Genomic DNA, 14498 nt, shown 5'->3' on the forward strand with positions numbered 1-14498 from the left:
GTGGCACGCCAGGCCTCCCTATCCATCATCAACTCCCAGAGTTTATTCACACTCATGTCCGTTGAGTTGGTGGTGCCATGCAACCATCTCATCTTCTGTTGTCCCCTTCTCCCTCCCTCAATCTTTCCCAGTATCAGGGTCTTTTCAAATGAGTCAGTTCTTCCCATCAGGTGGCCACAGTACTGGAGTTTCAGCTTCAGCATCAGTCCATCAGTGAATATTCAAGACTGATTTCCTTTAGGATGGACTGGTTTGGATCCCCTTGCAGTCCAAGGGACGCTCAAGAGTCTTCTCCAACACCACAGTTCAAAAGTATCAATTCTTCAGCGCTCAGCTTTCTTTATAGTCCAGCTCTCACATCCATACGCCAACGGACCTTTTTCCGCAAAGTAATGTCTCTGATTTTTAATATGCTGTCTAGGTTGGTCATAACTTTTCTTCCAAGGAGCAAGCGTCTTTTAATTTCATGACTGCAGTCACCATCTGCAGTGATTTTGGAGCCCCCCAAAATAAAGTCTCTTCACTGTTTTCATTGTTTCCCCATCTATTTGCCATGAAGCGATGGGACCAGATGCCATGAGTTTTAAGCCAACTTTTTCCCTCTCCACTTTCACTTTCATCAAGAGGCTGTTTAGTTCTTCTTCACTTTCTGCCATAAGGGTGGTGTTGTCTGCATATCTGAGGTTATTGATATTTCTCCTGGCAATCTTGATTCTAGCTTGTGCTTCTTCCAGCCCAGCGTTTCTCATTATGTACTCTGCCTATAAGTTAAATAAGCAGGGTGACAATATAGAGCCTTGACATACTCCTTTCCCGATTTGGAACCAGTCTGTTGTTCCATGTCCAGTTCTAACTGTTGCTTCCTGATGTGCATACAGATTTCTCAGGAGGCAGGTCAGGTGGTCTGGTATTCCCATCTCTTTCAGAATTTTCCACATTAAGTTCCTTTAAAAAGGAAGAGCTAACCTGTCAGACTGTGTTTAGCTGTATGTATGATGGTTAAGAGTTTGGATTCTGTGATTAGTATCGATTATTTGTATTGTTATCTTACACTCTAGCATTTACAGTGTAATCTTTGGCAAGTCCTTTATGCCTAAACTTCAATTTCTTCATCTCTAAAGTGTAGTAGGGACTTCCCTGGCAATCCAGTGGTTAAGACTGTGCACTTCCACTGCAGAGGGCATAGGTTCAAGTCCCTAATTGGGGAACTAAGATCCCATATACCATTCTGTGTGGCCAAAAAGAAAATAAAAGAAAAATGTAGGTAATACTGTTACTTAACTTCATATAATTGGTATATACTTGGACATAGTAAATATTCAATAAATATTATCCAATCTTTTTATATTCCTTACTAAAGTTCCTTTTCGTTTAATGAATAAATGGACTTTTATTCTTAACAGCATATTAAAATATTTTCTTGTCAATAAATATTTACATAATCTTAATGGTTATATTTCAGCATACTATTTGTCATCCTTAATAACTATCAATATTTTGTTATTGTGCAAATAAGGTTGTATTTGATATTTCTGCTAAGTATAGCCTTTTGTAATAATGCTTTTTTAAGGATAATAATGCTGTTGAATATGAATCTTAGGGCTCCTGTTTCAAGCAAAAAACTGAAACACATAGGTATAAAAATTATCTTGTACGCAAGTTTTCAATAGAACTTAAATTTCGTGCCTAGGAGTTGAAGTAGAGGTTATTTTCTTGGAGCAGAAAGATCTACATTTCTGTCATGAGCCAGTGATCAGGAAGGGTGCGTATTGTAGGCATCTTTAGAGCACTAGGCCATCGTGTTGGAGTTGGTATAGGAGTGCTGTCCTCAACTTCAGTTCTGTTTTGCAATGTCAATATAAATTCAAAGAAAATACAAAAGCAATCTACTCTGTTGAAAAATAGTTTGTACAGCTTGAACAAACAGTGCTATATAATCTGTTTTTGTGGGGCAAAGGAAAATAGGATGTCTGAGTGTTTTTTTTTTTTCTCTCTCAAACAGCCTCATTCCAATCAGCAGTGTAATTGGAATGCAATTCCAGTCTGGAGGAGGAAGGGGAATTTTTGGCAAGAAGATACTGAGCAGTTGGGAGTTTAATTCAGATTTAGTATAGGCAGCCATGCATTATGAGTACAACTCAGTAAGAGCAGCAATAGCATTGTACTTTTACAGCTGGGAGTTGTACTCTGGTATTATTAGATGGTGTGTTACATATAGATAATGCTTTTCCAACCAGAAGAAGGAATCATCAACTTAAATGCTAATATTTATGGCAACTGCACTTCTGCACATGGTTTCCTCCATCACTGCCTCTAATAAAATATACTAAAGAAGATTTTTGTGAAATTTAAAAATGTTTCTTGAGAAAACAACGACAAAGAAAGGCATTTATAGCATATTTGAATTGTACCTGACCAGCAAGCTCTGAGAGCAGAGGACTGTGTCTTATTTATCTGTATATCTGCAGAATCTGTCGTCGCACTTGGCACAAAGCAGTTGTTCAGGAAATGCGAATGAAAGGGTGAATGAAGGAGCGTTCTGTTCTCATTAAGCATCTCAAGATGGTCACATCTACTTGTGTGTGAAATAGAGAGGAATTACCAGTGTACCAGCCAGGCTGACCTTACCTTATTTTGATTATCTCCTCTATTTCAAACCCACCTATCTGCTGAAGAGTAGAATAGCTGGAACAGGTTTTAGGTTTGGGAAGTGTAGACTTAGGAGTGACAAATGCTTGGAAGAAATTTGAGAAGGGTAGCAGCACGATCATATTAGTCTAGTAAAATTAACCTAGTGTAAATCCACAGGCTGTGTGAGGCTTGGTCCCTGATGGAATCTGAAGTAATGGCACTGTGCTGGCGTCGGGCCACGTTTGTGGTTCACATTACTCAAAATTGACATATGGCTGTTAAATATCTGAAGTCCTGTACAATGTTTTAATACAGAAATTAGTGGAAGTTCATTGAGTTATATTCTTAAGAATTATGCACTTTTCTTTGTAAATTATTTCAAGAAAAAACTTAACATTAAAAATTTTAAAATATCTATATCTGTCTAGGGGTAAGTCTGTACTCTTTAGCCTTTGTTCTGGCCCTTATACCCCCTTACACGGTTTCTCTCCTGTGAGTCCCTTCCTATAATTTCTCAGTTCCTGTGTTTCTCAACATTATTTTTACCTCTCTCCTGTAATAATCATTTATAAAGCAAAAATGGAAGCTCTTCCTCTCTGCTGCCCTTCCCTAGTGCCACATTCCCAGTCTTGGCTCAACTTTCTATAGTTTTCTGTTACAGAAAGTGATTTACAGATATAAATTTGTGCAAATATAAATGTAAAATTACACTACAAATATAAAAACACATTGTAATATTATATATTTCTCAGGAGATTCTGATGTATGTCTCCTTAGTTGAGAATTTGTTACAGTGACAAATAGGAGTTTGTCCTGGTGAAATTCAGTAACTCGCTGAGCATTTACTGAGCTCTTACGATTGGTACCGAGGATGGAACGAGCAGTGGGCTGTGGTTCTAGGACCTGGAGTACATTCTGAAGAAAAGGAACAGTAAAGACTCCAAGGGCTAAAAATGAATTTATGTGAATAAATACCAGAATCTCAAATGGTGGTTGAAAATTTCATTTGAAGATTTACAAGTGTACTCTTTTGCTACTGGGATGTAAATAATTAAAAGGTTGTCTGGAGCTGTTGAAATGTAGTGTTAAAGTTGGCACTCTGACCAGTCTTGATATTTCTTTGTTTTAAATTAATCTTGTTTCTCTGTGTTATCTTCCTTAGTCTCAGAGTTGCTAAAATTTCTCTTGATAAACTTTGAACCTGACTTTAAAGTTCTTTGCTCTTTTGATTTTTTCAGTTACTCTTTAAAACTTAGTCATATATTAGCAACATCATACTTGTGATTACAAGAAAAAATGTCAAACATGATCTGATGAGTATCTTTTAAATAGCGGGAAATGATAACATTGTATAAGCCAAAACTGTGATTACTTGCAGACTGGTAATCTATCACATAGTATTAAAAGTCCCTCTTTCAATGAAATTATTTTAGATTATTTTGGAGTTTGTTTTTTATTTAGCACTTTACCAAGTGCCCATCACATGTCTGGCGCAGTGTTTGCTTGGTGCAGGGGTTGTAAAGAAATGATGCAGACATGATGCAGCTGAATGGCGCTTACCACCTCTAGTTATAAGCAACATTTTAAACTCAAAAACATAATAACGTGCCACAAGTGCCTGGGATAAGTATGGGCTTCTGTGAAAATGCAAGTGGGCAAAAGGTTGAGAGAAACATGTTCTAAAAAGCTTCCTTCCCTTTTGAGACCTAAATACGGGTAGTTGAAGGAGCCTGGGGCAGGTGTTTCGGGGAGAGAGAATGGCACATGAAGGCTGTGGGTAATAGAATATGTTTGAGAATGTGAAGGTTTAGTGTGGCTGGATCTTGGACTTGGATGCTTGAAGAGGACGGGCGGTGGTGGAAGACGAGGTCAGAGAGCAGGAGCCAGGGCCTGATGGGCTTACAAGCCAGATAGGTTTTGGGCTTGAAGACCTTGGCAGTATTCTAAGGATGGAGGTCAATAGACAAGAGACACAAGGTTCCTGAGAAAGTGGGAGGTTGGGTATGTGATCCAGCACCAGTGGAAGGACTGTTTTGAGTGTTTTACACATGTTTTGGAAAGTTATTAGGAAGAGAAATGGATGGAAGGAATTAAATAATATTTTTAGAAAAATCATTTTAGGTCTAGTGTGGAGACCTGATTGAAGGCAGTTGAGGCTTAAGGCAGGGGACTGATTGGGAGGCTGTTGTAATGACTTAAACAGTAGTTGATGGTGGTCTGCACAGGTGTAATGGCACTGGTAATAGGGAGAAGTGGACAGATGAAGGATATTTCAGAGGCAGAGTTGATTAGAAGTGGTAATTGCCAGGAGGTGGGGAGGGGGTAGTGTAGTGAAGGTTGCTATGGAGGTTTCTGACTAGGGCAATAGAATGGAAAGCAAAGATATTTATTGAAAGAAAGTTAACTGGAGAAGGAGTTTGAGGGAAAGGGGGATAGTGATTTTTATTTGAGGGTGTATTTAGTGTGCCTGTGTGGACCTGGAGTTCAAGAGAGAGCTGAGGGTTGGGTTTATAGATTGAGGTGTCATCAAAATGGTAAAGACCAGGGAGAACGTATGAAAAAATGGCTCATCAAATTTATTTTTCAAGACGAGAGGAGGAGCTTTGTCAGACTGTCAAAACTATGAACTTTCTCCCCAGGAGAGTACACGTGGATGTAACAATATTTTCCTCGTCCACTCTGGTTTATTTCAGGATATTGAATATAGTCCCCTGTGCTGTACAGTAGTGCCTTGTTGTTTATCTATTTGAATCCAAACTCCTAAGTTACCCCTCCCCTAACCTTTTCCCTTTTGTAACCATGTTTGTTCTTTACGTCTGTGAATCTGCTTCTGTTTTGTAAATAAGTTCATCTGTATCATGTCTTAGATTTCCCGTATAAGTGACAGCATATGGTATTTGTCTTTCTCTTTCTGATTTACTTCACTTAAAGTATGGTGATCTCTAGGTCCACCCATGTAGTTGCAGATGGCAGTTTTTCTTTTTTTTTTTATGGCTGAGTAGTATTCCTGTGTATGTGTGGATCACATCTTTTTTATCCATTTATCTGTTGATGGACATTTACGTTGCTTCCTTGTCTTGGCTATTATAAATAGTGCTTTTATGAACATTGGGGTACATGTATCTTTTGGAATTAACATTTTCTCCAGATATGTGCCCAGTAGTGGGATTACTGAATCATGTGGCCACACTGTTTTGAGGAACCTCCATGCTGTTTTCCATAGTGGCTGCACCAACTTCATCCCCACCGACAGGGTAGGAGGGTTCCCTTTTCTCCACACCCTCACTAGCATTTATTATTTGTAGGCTTTTTAATGATGGCCATTCTGACTGGGGTGAGGTGACACCTCATTGTAGTTTTGATTTCCACTTCTCTCATATTAGCAGTGTCGAGCCTCTTTCCACGTGTCTGTTGGCCATCTGTATGTCTTACTTGGAGTAGTATGACTACTCCTTTAGTAGTAGTTGAGATCTTCTGCCCATTTTTTGACTGGGTTTTTTTGTTTGTTTGTTTTTGTTACTGAATTGTATGAGCTGTTTGTATATTTTGGAAATTAAGCCCTTGTTGGTTGCATTGTTTGCAAATATTTTCTCCTATTCTGTAGGTTGTCTTTTTGTTTATGATTTCCTTTGCTGTGTAAAGCTTATAAATTTGATTCAGTTCAGTTCAGTCGCTCAGTCGTGTCTGACCCTTTGCGACCCCATGAATAGCAGCACGCCAGGCCTCCCTGTCCATCACCAACTCCCAGAGTTGTGTTACCCAAACTCATGTCCATCAAGTTGGTGATGCCATCCAGCCATCTCATCCTCTGTCATCCCCTTCTCTTCCTGCCCCCAATCCCTCCCAGCATCAGGGTCTTTTCCAATGAGTCAACTCTTCTCATGAGGGGGCCAAAGTATTGGAGTTTCAGCTTCAGCATCAGTCCTTCCAATGAACATCCAGGACTTATCTCCAGGATGGACTGGTTGGATCTCCTTGCAGTCCAAGGGACTCTCAAAGAGTCCTCTCCAACACCATGATCCCATTTATTTATTTTTGCTTTATTTCTGTTGTCTTGGAGACTGACCCAAGAAACCATTGATATGATTTATGTCAAAGAAGCCTTGCCTGTATTCTCTTCTGGGCATTTTATGGTGTCATGTCTTATATTTAAATCTTTAAGCCAGTTTAAGTTTTTTTGTGCGTATGGTATGAGAGACTGTTCTAACTTCATTGATTTCCATGTGGCTGTCCAGTTTTTTCAGTACCACTTGTTGAAGAGACTGTCTTTTCTCCATTGTATATTCTTGCCTTGTGATGGATTAATTGACTATGGGTTTGCAGGTCTGTTTCTGGGCTCTGTTCTGTTCCACCGATCCATATGTGTTTGTGGCAGTACTGTACTGTTTTGATTTCTGTAACTTTGTAGTATTGTTTGAGGTTTGGGAAGGTTATGCCTCCACCTTTGTTCTTATCTCCTTAGATTGCTTTGGCTATTCTGGGTCTTTTATGGTTTCATAAAAATTTTAGGTTATTTGTTCTGGTTCTGGGAAAAGTGATGTGGGTAATTTGATAGGGATCATATTAAATCTGTAGATGGCCTTGAGTAGTACGACCACTTTAACAGTGTTCTTCGAATCCAAGAGCATGGGATATCTTTCCATTTCTTTATTTTTATTTTTGTCTGTGCTGAGTCTTCGTTGCTGCATGTGGACTTTTCTCTATTTAGAGCGAGCGGGGGCTACTCTCTAGTTGGAGCAGGTGGGGGCTACTTTTTAGGTGCAGTGCTCAGGCTTCTCATTGCATTGGCTTCTCTTGTTGCAGGGCATGGGCTCTAGAGCTTCAGTGGTTGCAGCTCATGGGCTCTAGAGCATGGGCTCAGTAGTTGTGGTATACAGACTTAGTTGCTCCACAGCATGTGGGATCTTCTGGGACCAGGGGTTGAACCAGTGTCCCTGCATTGCAAGGTGGATTCTTAACCACTGAACCACCAGGGAAGCCCCTTTTCATTTCTTTGAATCATCTTCAATTTCCTTTATGAATGTTTTATAGTGCTCAGCATATAAGTCTTTCACCTCCTTGGTGAGGTTTATTCCTATGGTGTTTTTTTTTTTTTTTTTTTTTGATGCAATTTCAGAAGAGATTTCCCCCCCTCACCCTTTTCTCGTATTTCACTGTTAGTGTAAAGAAACGTGACAGATTTAGGCACGACAATCTTGTATTCTGATATCTTGCTGAATTTATCAGTACTAGTGGTTTTTACATGTGTCTTTAGGGTTTTTTATATATAGTAGTGTCATGTCATCTGCATCAATGCTGGCTGAATAGAAGTGGTGAGAGTGGGCATCCTTGTCTTGTTCCAGATTTTAGCAGGAGGTCTTTCTGCTTTTCAGTGTTGAGTGTTATGTTGGCTGTGGGTTTGTCATAAATAGGTTTTATTATGTTGAGATATGTTTTCTCTGTAGTTTTTATCATGAATGGATACTGAATTTTATCAAATTTTTTTTGTACCCATTGAGATGATAATGTGGCTTTTTTTGGGTCTTTCATTGATGTGGTGTATCACGTTGATTGATTTTCATATGTTGAGCCATCCTTGTGACTGTGGAATGAATTCAGCTTGATCGTGGTGTGTGATCTTTTTTATGTGTTGTTGGATTCAGTTTGCTAATATTTTGTTGAGCATGTAACAGTTTACATATAATTCCAAGGTTTATAGGATGAACGTCTGTGCTCCTTAGGTTATAGAGTAAAAGAGGACCTGAGTAAGGACATCTCTGAAGAACCTCAACTTTCATGGATGGAGCAAAGGAAAGAGATCTGGCAAAGAAGACTTAGAGTAAATTTTATACTTGTATTGTTTATGATACATATGCACAATGGAGTATTACTCAGCCATAAAAAGGAATGCATTTGACTCAGTTCTAATGAGGTGGATGGACCTAGAGCCTATTATACAGAGTGAAGTAAGTCAGAAAGATAGATATTGTATGTTAATGCATATAAATGGAATACAGAAAGCTGGTACTGATGAACGTATCTGCAGGGCAGCAGTGAGATGCGGACATGGAGGACAGACTTATGGACGTAGGCGGGGAAGGAGAGGGAGGGACGAACTAAGAAAGGAGCACAGAAACATACACACTACCACGTGTGAAATATATAGCCAGTGGGAAGTTGCTGTATGACGCGGGGAGCTCAGACCTGCTGCTCTGTGGCAACCGGGAAGGGTGGGATGGGCTGGGAGGTGGGAGGGAGATCCAAGAGGGAGGGGACATACGTACACCTATGGCTGATCCATGTTGATGTATGGCAGAAGCCAACACAATATTGTAAGGCAATTATCCTCCAATTAAAAATAACTTAATTAAAAAAAATTACGCTTGATGTAAATTTTATGTTTGGTGTTAAGCAGAAACCAAAAGTAGAGAGGGGTTCCAGAAGAGGGAGTAGTCACTAGTGGCAAATGCCCCCCCAGGGGCAAGTGCAATAAAGAATGAAAAGCGTCCATTGGATGGATTTAGTAATTAGGTCCCCAGTGCTTTGAAGAAGCAGTGTCAGGCAACGGTGAGAGGAGAAGCCAAACTACAGTTAATTGAGGCATTAGTGTGTAGTAAAGAAGTGAAGTCACAAAGTGTACACACTGTTTTAAAGTAGTTCAGTTATGGAAGAAAAGAGGTAAGATGGTGGCTGGAGTGCAGAGGCATGGGCAAGTGTATGAGTAAATACTGATGAGGCCGTCACTAGAGGAGATGGGGGGACAGGTTCTTGAGAAAGTGATGGGTTGGGTATGAAATCCATAGCACAATCGGAAGGATGCCATTAGAGGAGTGAACATGGTAAGTGGGAGGAAGAAAAAAAGAATGAGTGTTAAAACAGTGTGTTTGTAGGCTTAGTGACAAGAAGTTGGAGAACTTCCCTTGTATTTTTTTCTCTGAAGTAGGGTGTACAGTTATTTATGTTTTGAATCATAGAATGGTGATTTAAAAATTACTAATACCTTGTCAACACTGCAGGTTATGATTTGAATTTATATATGTGCTGTATGGGCTTCCCTGGTGGCTCAGTGGTAGAGAATCTGCCTGCCAATGCCAGAGCCGTGTGTTCAGGCCCTGGGTAGGGAAGAGCCCCTGGAGAAGGAAATAACAACCCATTCCAGTCTTCTAATCTGAAAAATCCCACGGATAGAAGAGCCTAGCAGGCTACAGTTCATGGTATCACAAAAGAGTTGGATACGACCTAGCAACTAAACAATGTGTGTTGTATATGTATAGATCCTGAGTATTCTGTTCAGTTTATGTGATGATAACAAACGTTGAGGGAGTTGTTTTTTTTTTTTAATGCTTTATCAGATCACATTCCAAGTTCTCTATGACAACAGCACCCCTGTTCTTGGTTTTCTTGTTTTAATAAAGTTTTTTTCTTTTGACCATGCCACAAGGCATGGTGAATCTTGTTCCCCAACCAGGGCTTGAATGCACAGCCCCCGTAGTGGAGGCGCAGAGTCTTCATTGCTGGGCCCCAGGGAAGTCCCGTGGGAGGCGTTCTCCTCAATCAGCTTTCTGATTGGGTATTGTGAAATATGGCCTTGGTTTTCATGATTGAGTTTTTATGTTCTTAAACTGTTTCTAACACAGGGCCTAAGAGACTCTGACTAGTAAATCAGTTTCTTGTGCTTAATAATTTTATTCATTTATCAGTGACATCTGTCTTCAAGATTATTTTTATTTGAACTTTTCACAGTGATTCGTTTATTTAGACTTGTTCCCAAGGTTTGTTAAGTGAATTTTTACATACTAAACTTGCAATAAGTGCAACTAATTGAACAGACCATTTAAACTATCAGTAGAAGTGGGTAGAAATTAGTCACACATTACTTTCATAGATATTTTATAAATTAAAGTATAAATATATGGACATTGGTGGTTTCCCTTCACTTATAACAAGTTTGAATTACAGAAGTTCAGTGACTGCATAAGCAGAGATTTTTAAATTGACATGTAATTCATGTACTGTAAAATTCATCCCTCTAAAGCATGTGCAGTCCAGTGATTTTAGAATTGATCTATTCACAAGGCTGTGCAGCCATCACCATGTAAGTAATCATTTAATGCAGGGTAATCCAGAGAATGTAGATTTGGGATATCTGTCTTGATACATTAACTTTTAGTTTTTGGAAGACACAGTCGATCTTTCTTGTCATTTAGCCAGTGTTTCTGTGGAGTTTAGGTGGAGAGAAATAACGATGTTATTTTTTTTTAAATGTCATCTATATCATTTAAGCTTTATTTTACTTACGATCCTCTTCAATATAAAATTATTTTACCCTTAAAATATATGTATATTAATCCCAGTGTATGTATGTCCTCCTTAGAACTGTGTTTTTCCCTTGCTATCAAGCTACTCTGAGACTAGATCTTGATGGAAGATAGGAATTGGTTCTTTGTTAGAATACCAGATTTATAAACTTTGTTGCCCTCACCTGTTACTGGTGATCATTGCTGAAGTTGCAGCCACTGGTTCAGCTGTCTTTTGCTAAGCTTTAATCCAAGATTGTGATCATATTTCATACCTTGCTATAATTAGTGTTTAATTATTATTCACTAGTATTTCACAGTGTTTCAAAATGTTTGATGGTGCAGTCTCACCATTTTAATTCTTCCCATGTATTTTTTTTTTTTTTTTTTGCAGTACTCTGTGCAAAAAACTTGGTGAAAAAGGATTTTTTCCGTAAGTAAATTAACTTTAAATCTTGTATATTGTATGTAGATTTTTTTGCAAAGCATTTTCAGAATTGTCTGGCTTAGGGATTTCTCTGTTCAGAAATATACTTATTGTTTTATAAATTCTTTGATTGAGCCTTTTGGCGTCACATTTCTTACAGAGGATTTTGTGCTCCTTAGCCCCTTTCCCTTTATCCACTGAGGCCCCCAGCATGTTTGTGTGAAATGTGTGTGTGTGTAACGTATACTGAAGGTGTGCATACTACTAGATTTCTAGAAGAGATTTGAGATTATTTTTTAAACACTTTCCCCCTAACATTTTGTAGAAATTTTACCCATGCATTCAGGAGTTATTGGAAGGCAGTGAAGTCATTCAGTCTGCTTGGAATTTCCAGAGTGTAGGAAAGAAAGCTCTGCCTCATTTGACCATAGAAGCTCGTAATGTCTCAGGCTCCAAAAAAGACATTTAGTTACTGTGTTTGCAGTTTCTTTGTCAATCAGTTGTGATATTTTTTTGTGGCTTTATTTAGGATTAAGTTTTGTGAGGGAGGATTGGGAAGTAGCCCTCACACATATTTAAAATCTTTATCCTATAATATTAGACTTCACATTGGCTTTAAATTTTTGAGTAAAAATGATATAATTTGTTTGTTAAAAAAAAAAAAGTCTAAGCCAGCAAAATTTGATAGGCAAAATATTTGAAATTAGAAATAGAGAAGTTCATTAGATTTTTAAAGTTCAGATCCTACCAGCCAGCAAAAACTGGCTATATGCTAATTAATATATGACTTAGTTAATTTTCAAGGTTTGATTAAAAGAAGTAATAAGCTCTTGATCTATTTTAAATCATATTTAATTCATTCCACTTAAATTTTTAATTACTTCAGTCTTCCTAGAAGAGCACCTTAAAGTTTATAAAATAACATTAACTGTGTAAATTATGGTATGCTTATATGGTAGAGCAGTTAAACAGGATAATTTGGGACATGGTTAAGTAGTTTCCATCTATGTACCGTATTCTTTTTACCTTACAGCATGTCGCAGGAGGAGGGCCAGTGACTCTCTCCTTGCTGCCCCAGTTAGTGTTACCTTCACAGTGGCTACCGAACTATCCGCCTCTTCCCTGTTGCCCATAATCTAAACTGATGTGTACCCCTTTGACCTTCCTCTAGGTTGATCCGAGGTAGGATTTATCCTAGTGGGACTTCAGAGTGCCCAGTAGGATTGGCTAGGTAGGTGACACGGAGAAGAGGGAGTGAAGTAAGGCATCGTTTACCCACCCCCACTTCCAGGACAACTGTTCTGGTTTTAAAGACAACATCTTCAGTTTTGTCTCCTTACCTTCCTTCCCAAATTCTTTTCCTTCCTCTGGAGTCCCAAGACACACCTTCTCCAATAAAGCATCAGATATCTTTGTCTCAGTCTTCCTAGGAAATCTAGAGGAATCTTATTCTAAGTTTTTGTAAGCCTCTGAGAGTCTATTATTATCAATTACATGATCTTTATCTGTTCATAAGTTGTATGTGAAAAAAAAAGAAGGAAATCTTTCCCCTTTTTATTGGTGTAAGCAGTAAAAATTGATAAAAATTCTTGAGTTGTGAGGATGCTTCAGGGAAAGAAAACTAGAGGAAACTGTGATTATCTTTGAAACCCAGGTTGGAAAAAACACTTTTGATGGTCTGGTGGGGAAAACAGGAAACCCGTTCCTGAGGCCTTCGGGAGAGACTCAGCTGGGGACGGAGCACCCCAGGTTCACGCTGGGAGGGTCCTCCCTCTATGATAGATACATTTATTTTTGATGTGTTGATATGTTGAGGGTTGCCCATATCAATTTCAAAGAAAGAGTTGAATGATAGTTCCTAAATCTCTCAATTAACTTTGAATGAGAGTGTGTTTATATTGATCAGAATGCTGTTATCATTGATACTGCAATATAGTTCTTTTTGCTTGTAGATCAATTTAAGTCATGTTGAATGAAAAATGTAAATTTTAATACGAAGCATGACTATAGGCCGATACTATATATATTTAACTATAGGAAAAAATGCACTGCCATGTGTTGTCTTTTGTAGAGTAATTTGTATAATTGGAGATAATACTACCTTTACTTTGAGATAATCTACCTTTTCTGAGAAAAGTTTTGCTAACTCATCTTTGGGAACTATTTTCAAGCTTACTGGCTTTTAAAAATATTACACCCCCGCTTCCCCCCAAATTTTGGCAGAAAAAAATTTCAAACACATAGGAACATGTAAAGAATTTTACAATGAATATCCATCATCTATATTCTGTCATTAACTTCATCACATATCTATCCATTTATCCATTGTGTTTCTTTAATAGTATCTGTTGTTATTGTCTTTTTTTCCTCTTTTTTTATTGGAGGATAATTGCTTTAATATTGTTTTGTCCTCTACATGTATACAATGGAATATTAAAGTCACTCAGTCGTGTCCAACTCTTTGTGACCCCATGGATACACCTGTCCTCTGTCCATGGAATTCTCCAGGCAAGAATTCTGGAGTGGGTTAGCCATTCCCTTCTCCAGGGGGATGGAATATTACTCAGCTACAAAAAAGAATATATTCATTTTGTTTTTAAAAGAATGTTTTTATTAGTGTCAAGTTCTTTTTGTCTTTTATGCAACATTTAAATAAAATCTTTGTGTGTAAGATACTTTGTTAAGGTGCTATGTAGGGCCAAATTGAAGTCATTGAGCTTGAGCATGTTTGGTTGAATGTTTTTTTCCTCCCCCACCCCAATCAAAAACAAAGCTTTATTTTATCTGCTAAGTAACTCACTTTTAAGTGGAAATTTTTGTCTCATTATTTGAAGCTCATTATGTGCATTACTGTAGTGAGGAAGTTCCTGAGTTTTAGCTATTTTATATGACTCAAATGATGGGGAGAATTGAGAAATTTTTTTAAAATATAGAAAATAGCCACTTTATATTTACCACTAGAGGTCTCACTAACTTGTGAAAACTTTATCTTCTGACTGCATTAGGGGAACTTGACTCTCATGTTAAATTCTTGTAGGATAATATAATCAGGTAAGTTGAAACCCAGGTATTTTTTTGTTAGGGAAAAGAGCTTGTATTTTGTATTATATAATAGAAGGGAACATAGGAAGATGAGATTCAGACTTTCATACTTAAATAAGGAT

The 14498-nt window shown here is 38.1% G+C and overlaps 1 protein-coding gene across 2 annotated transcripts in view; it reads left to right on the forward strand.

The window, feature by feature from the left end:
• Nucleotides 1-14498, forward strand: part of SMURF2 (SMAD specific E3 ubiquitin protein ligase 2) — a 113900-nt gene that overhangs the window by 56254 nt on the left and 43148 nt on the right. For both annotated transcript variants that reach the window (XM_006049446.3, XM_044938759.1), the window contains exon 2: nt 11302-11340. In XM_006049446.3, coding sequence (XP_006049508.1) covers nt 11302-11340 — 39 coding nt within the window. The remainder of the gene's footprint in view (nt 1-11301; nt 11341-14498) is intronic.

This window comes from Bubalus bubalis, chromosome 3 (assembly GCF_019923935.1).
Source record: "Bubalus bubalis isolate 160015118507 breed Murrah chromosome 3, NDDB_SH_1, whole genome shotgun sequence".
Taxonomy (NCBI): Eukaryota; Metazoa; Chordata; class Mammalia; order Artiodactyla; family Bovidae; genus Bubalus; species Bubalus bubalis.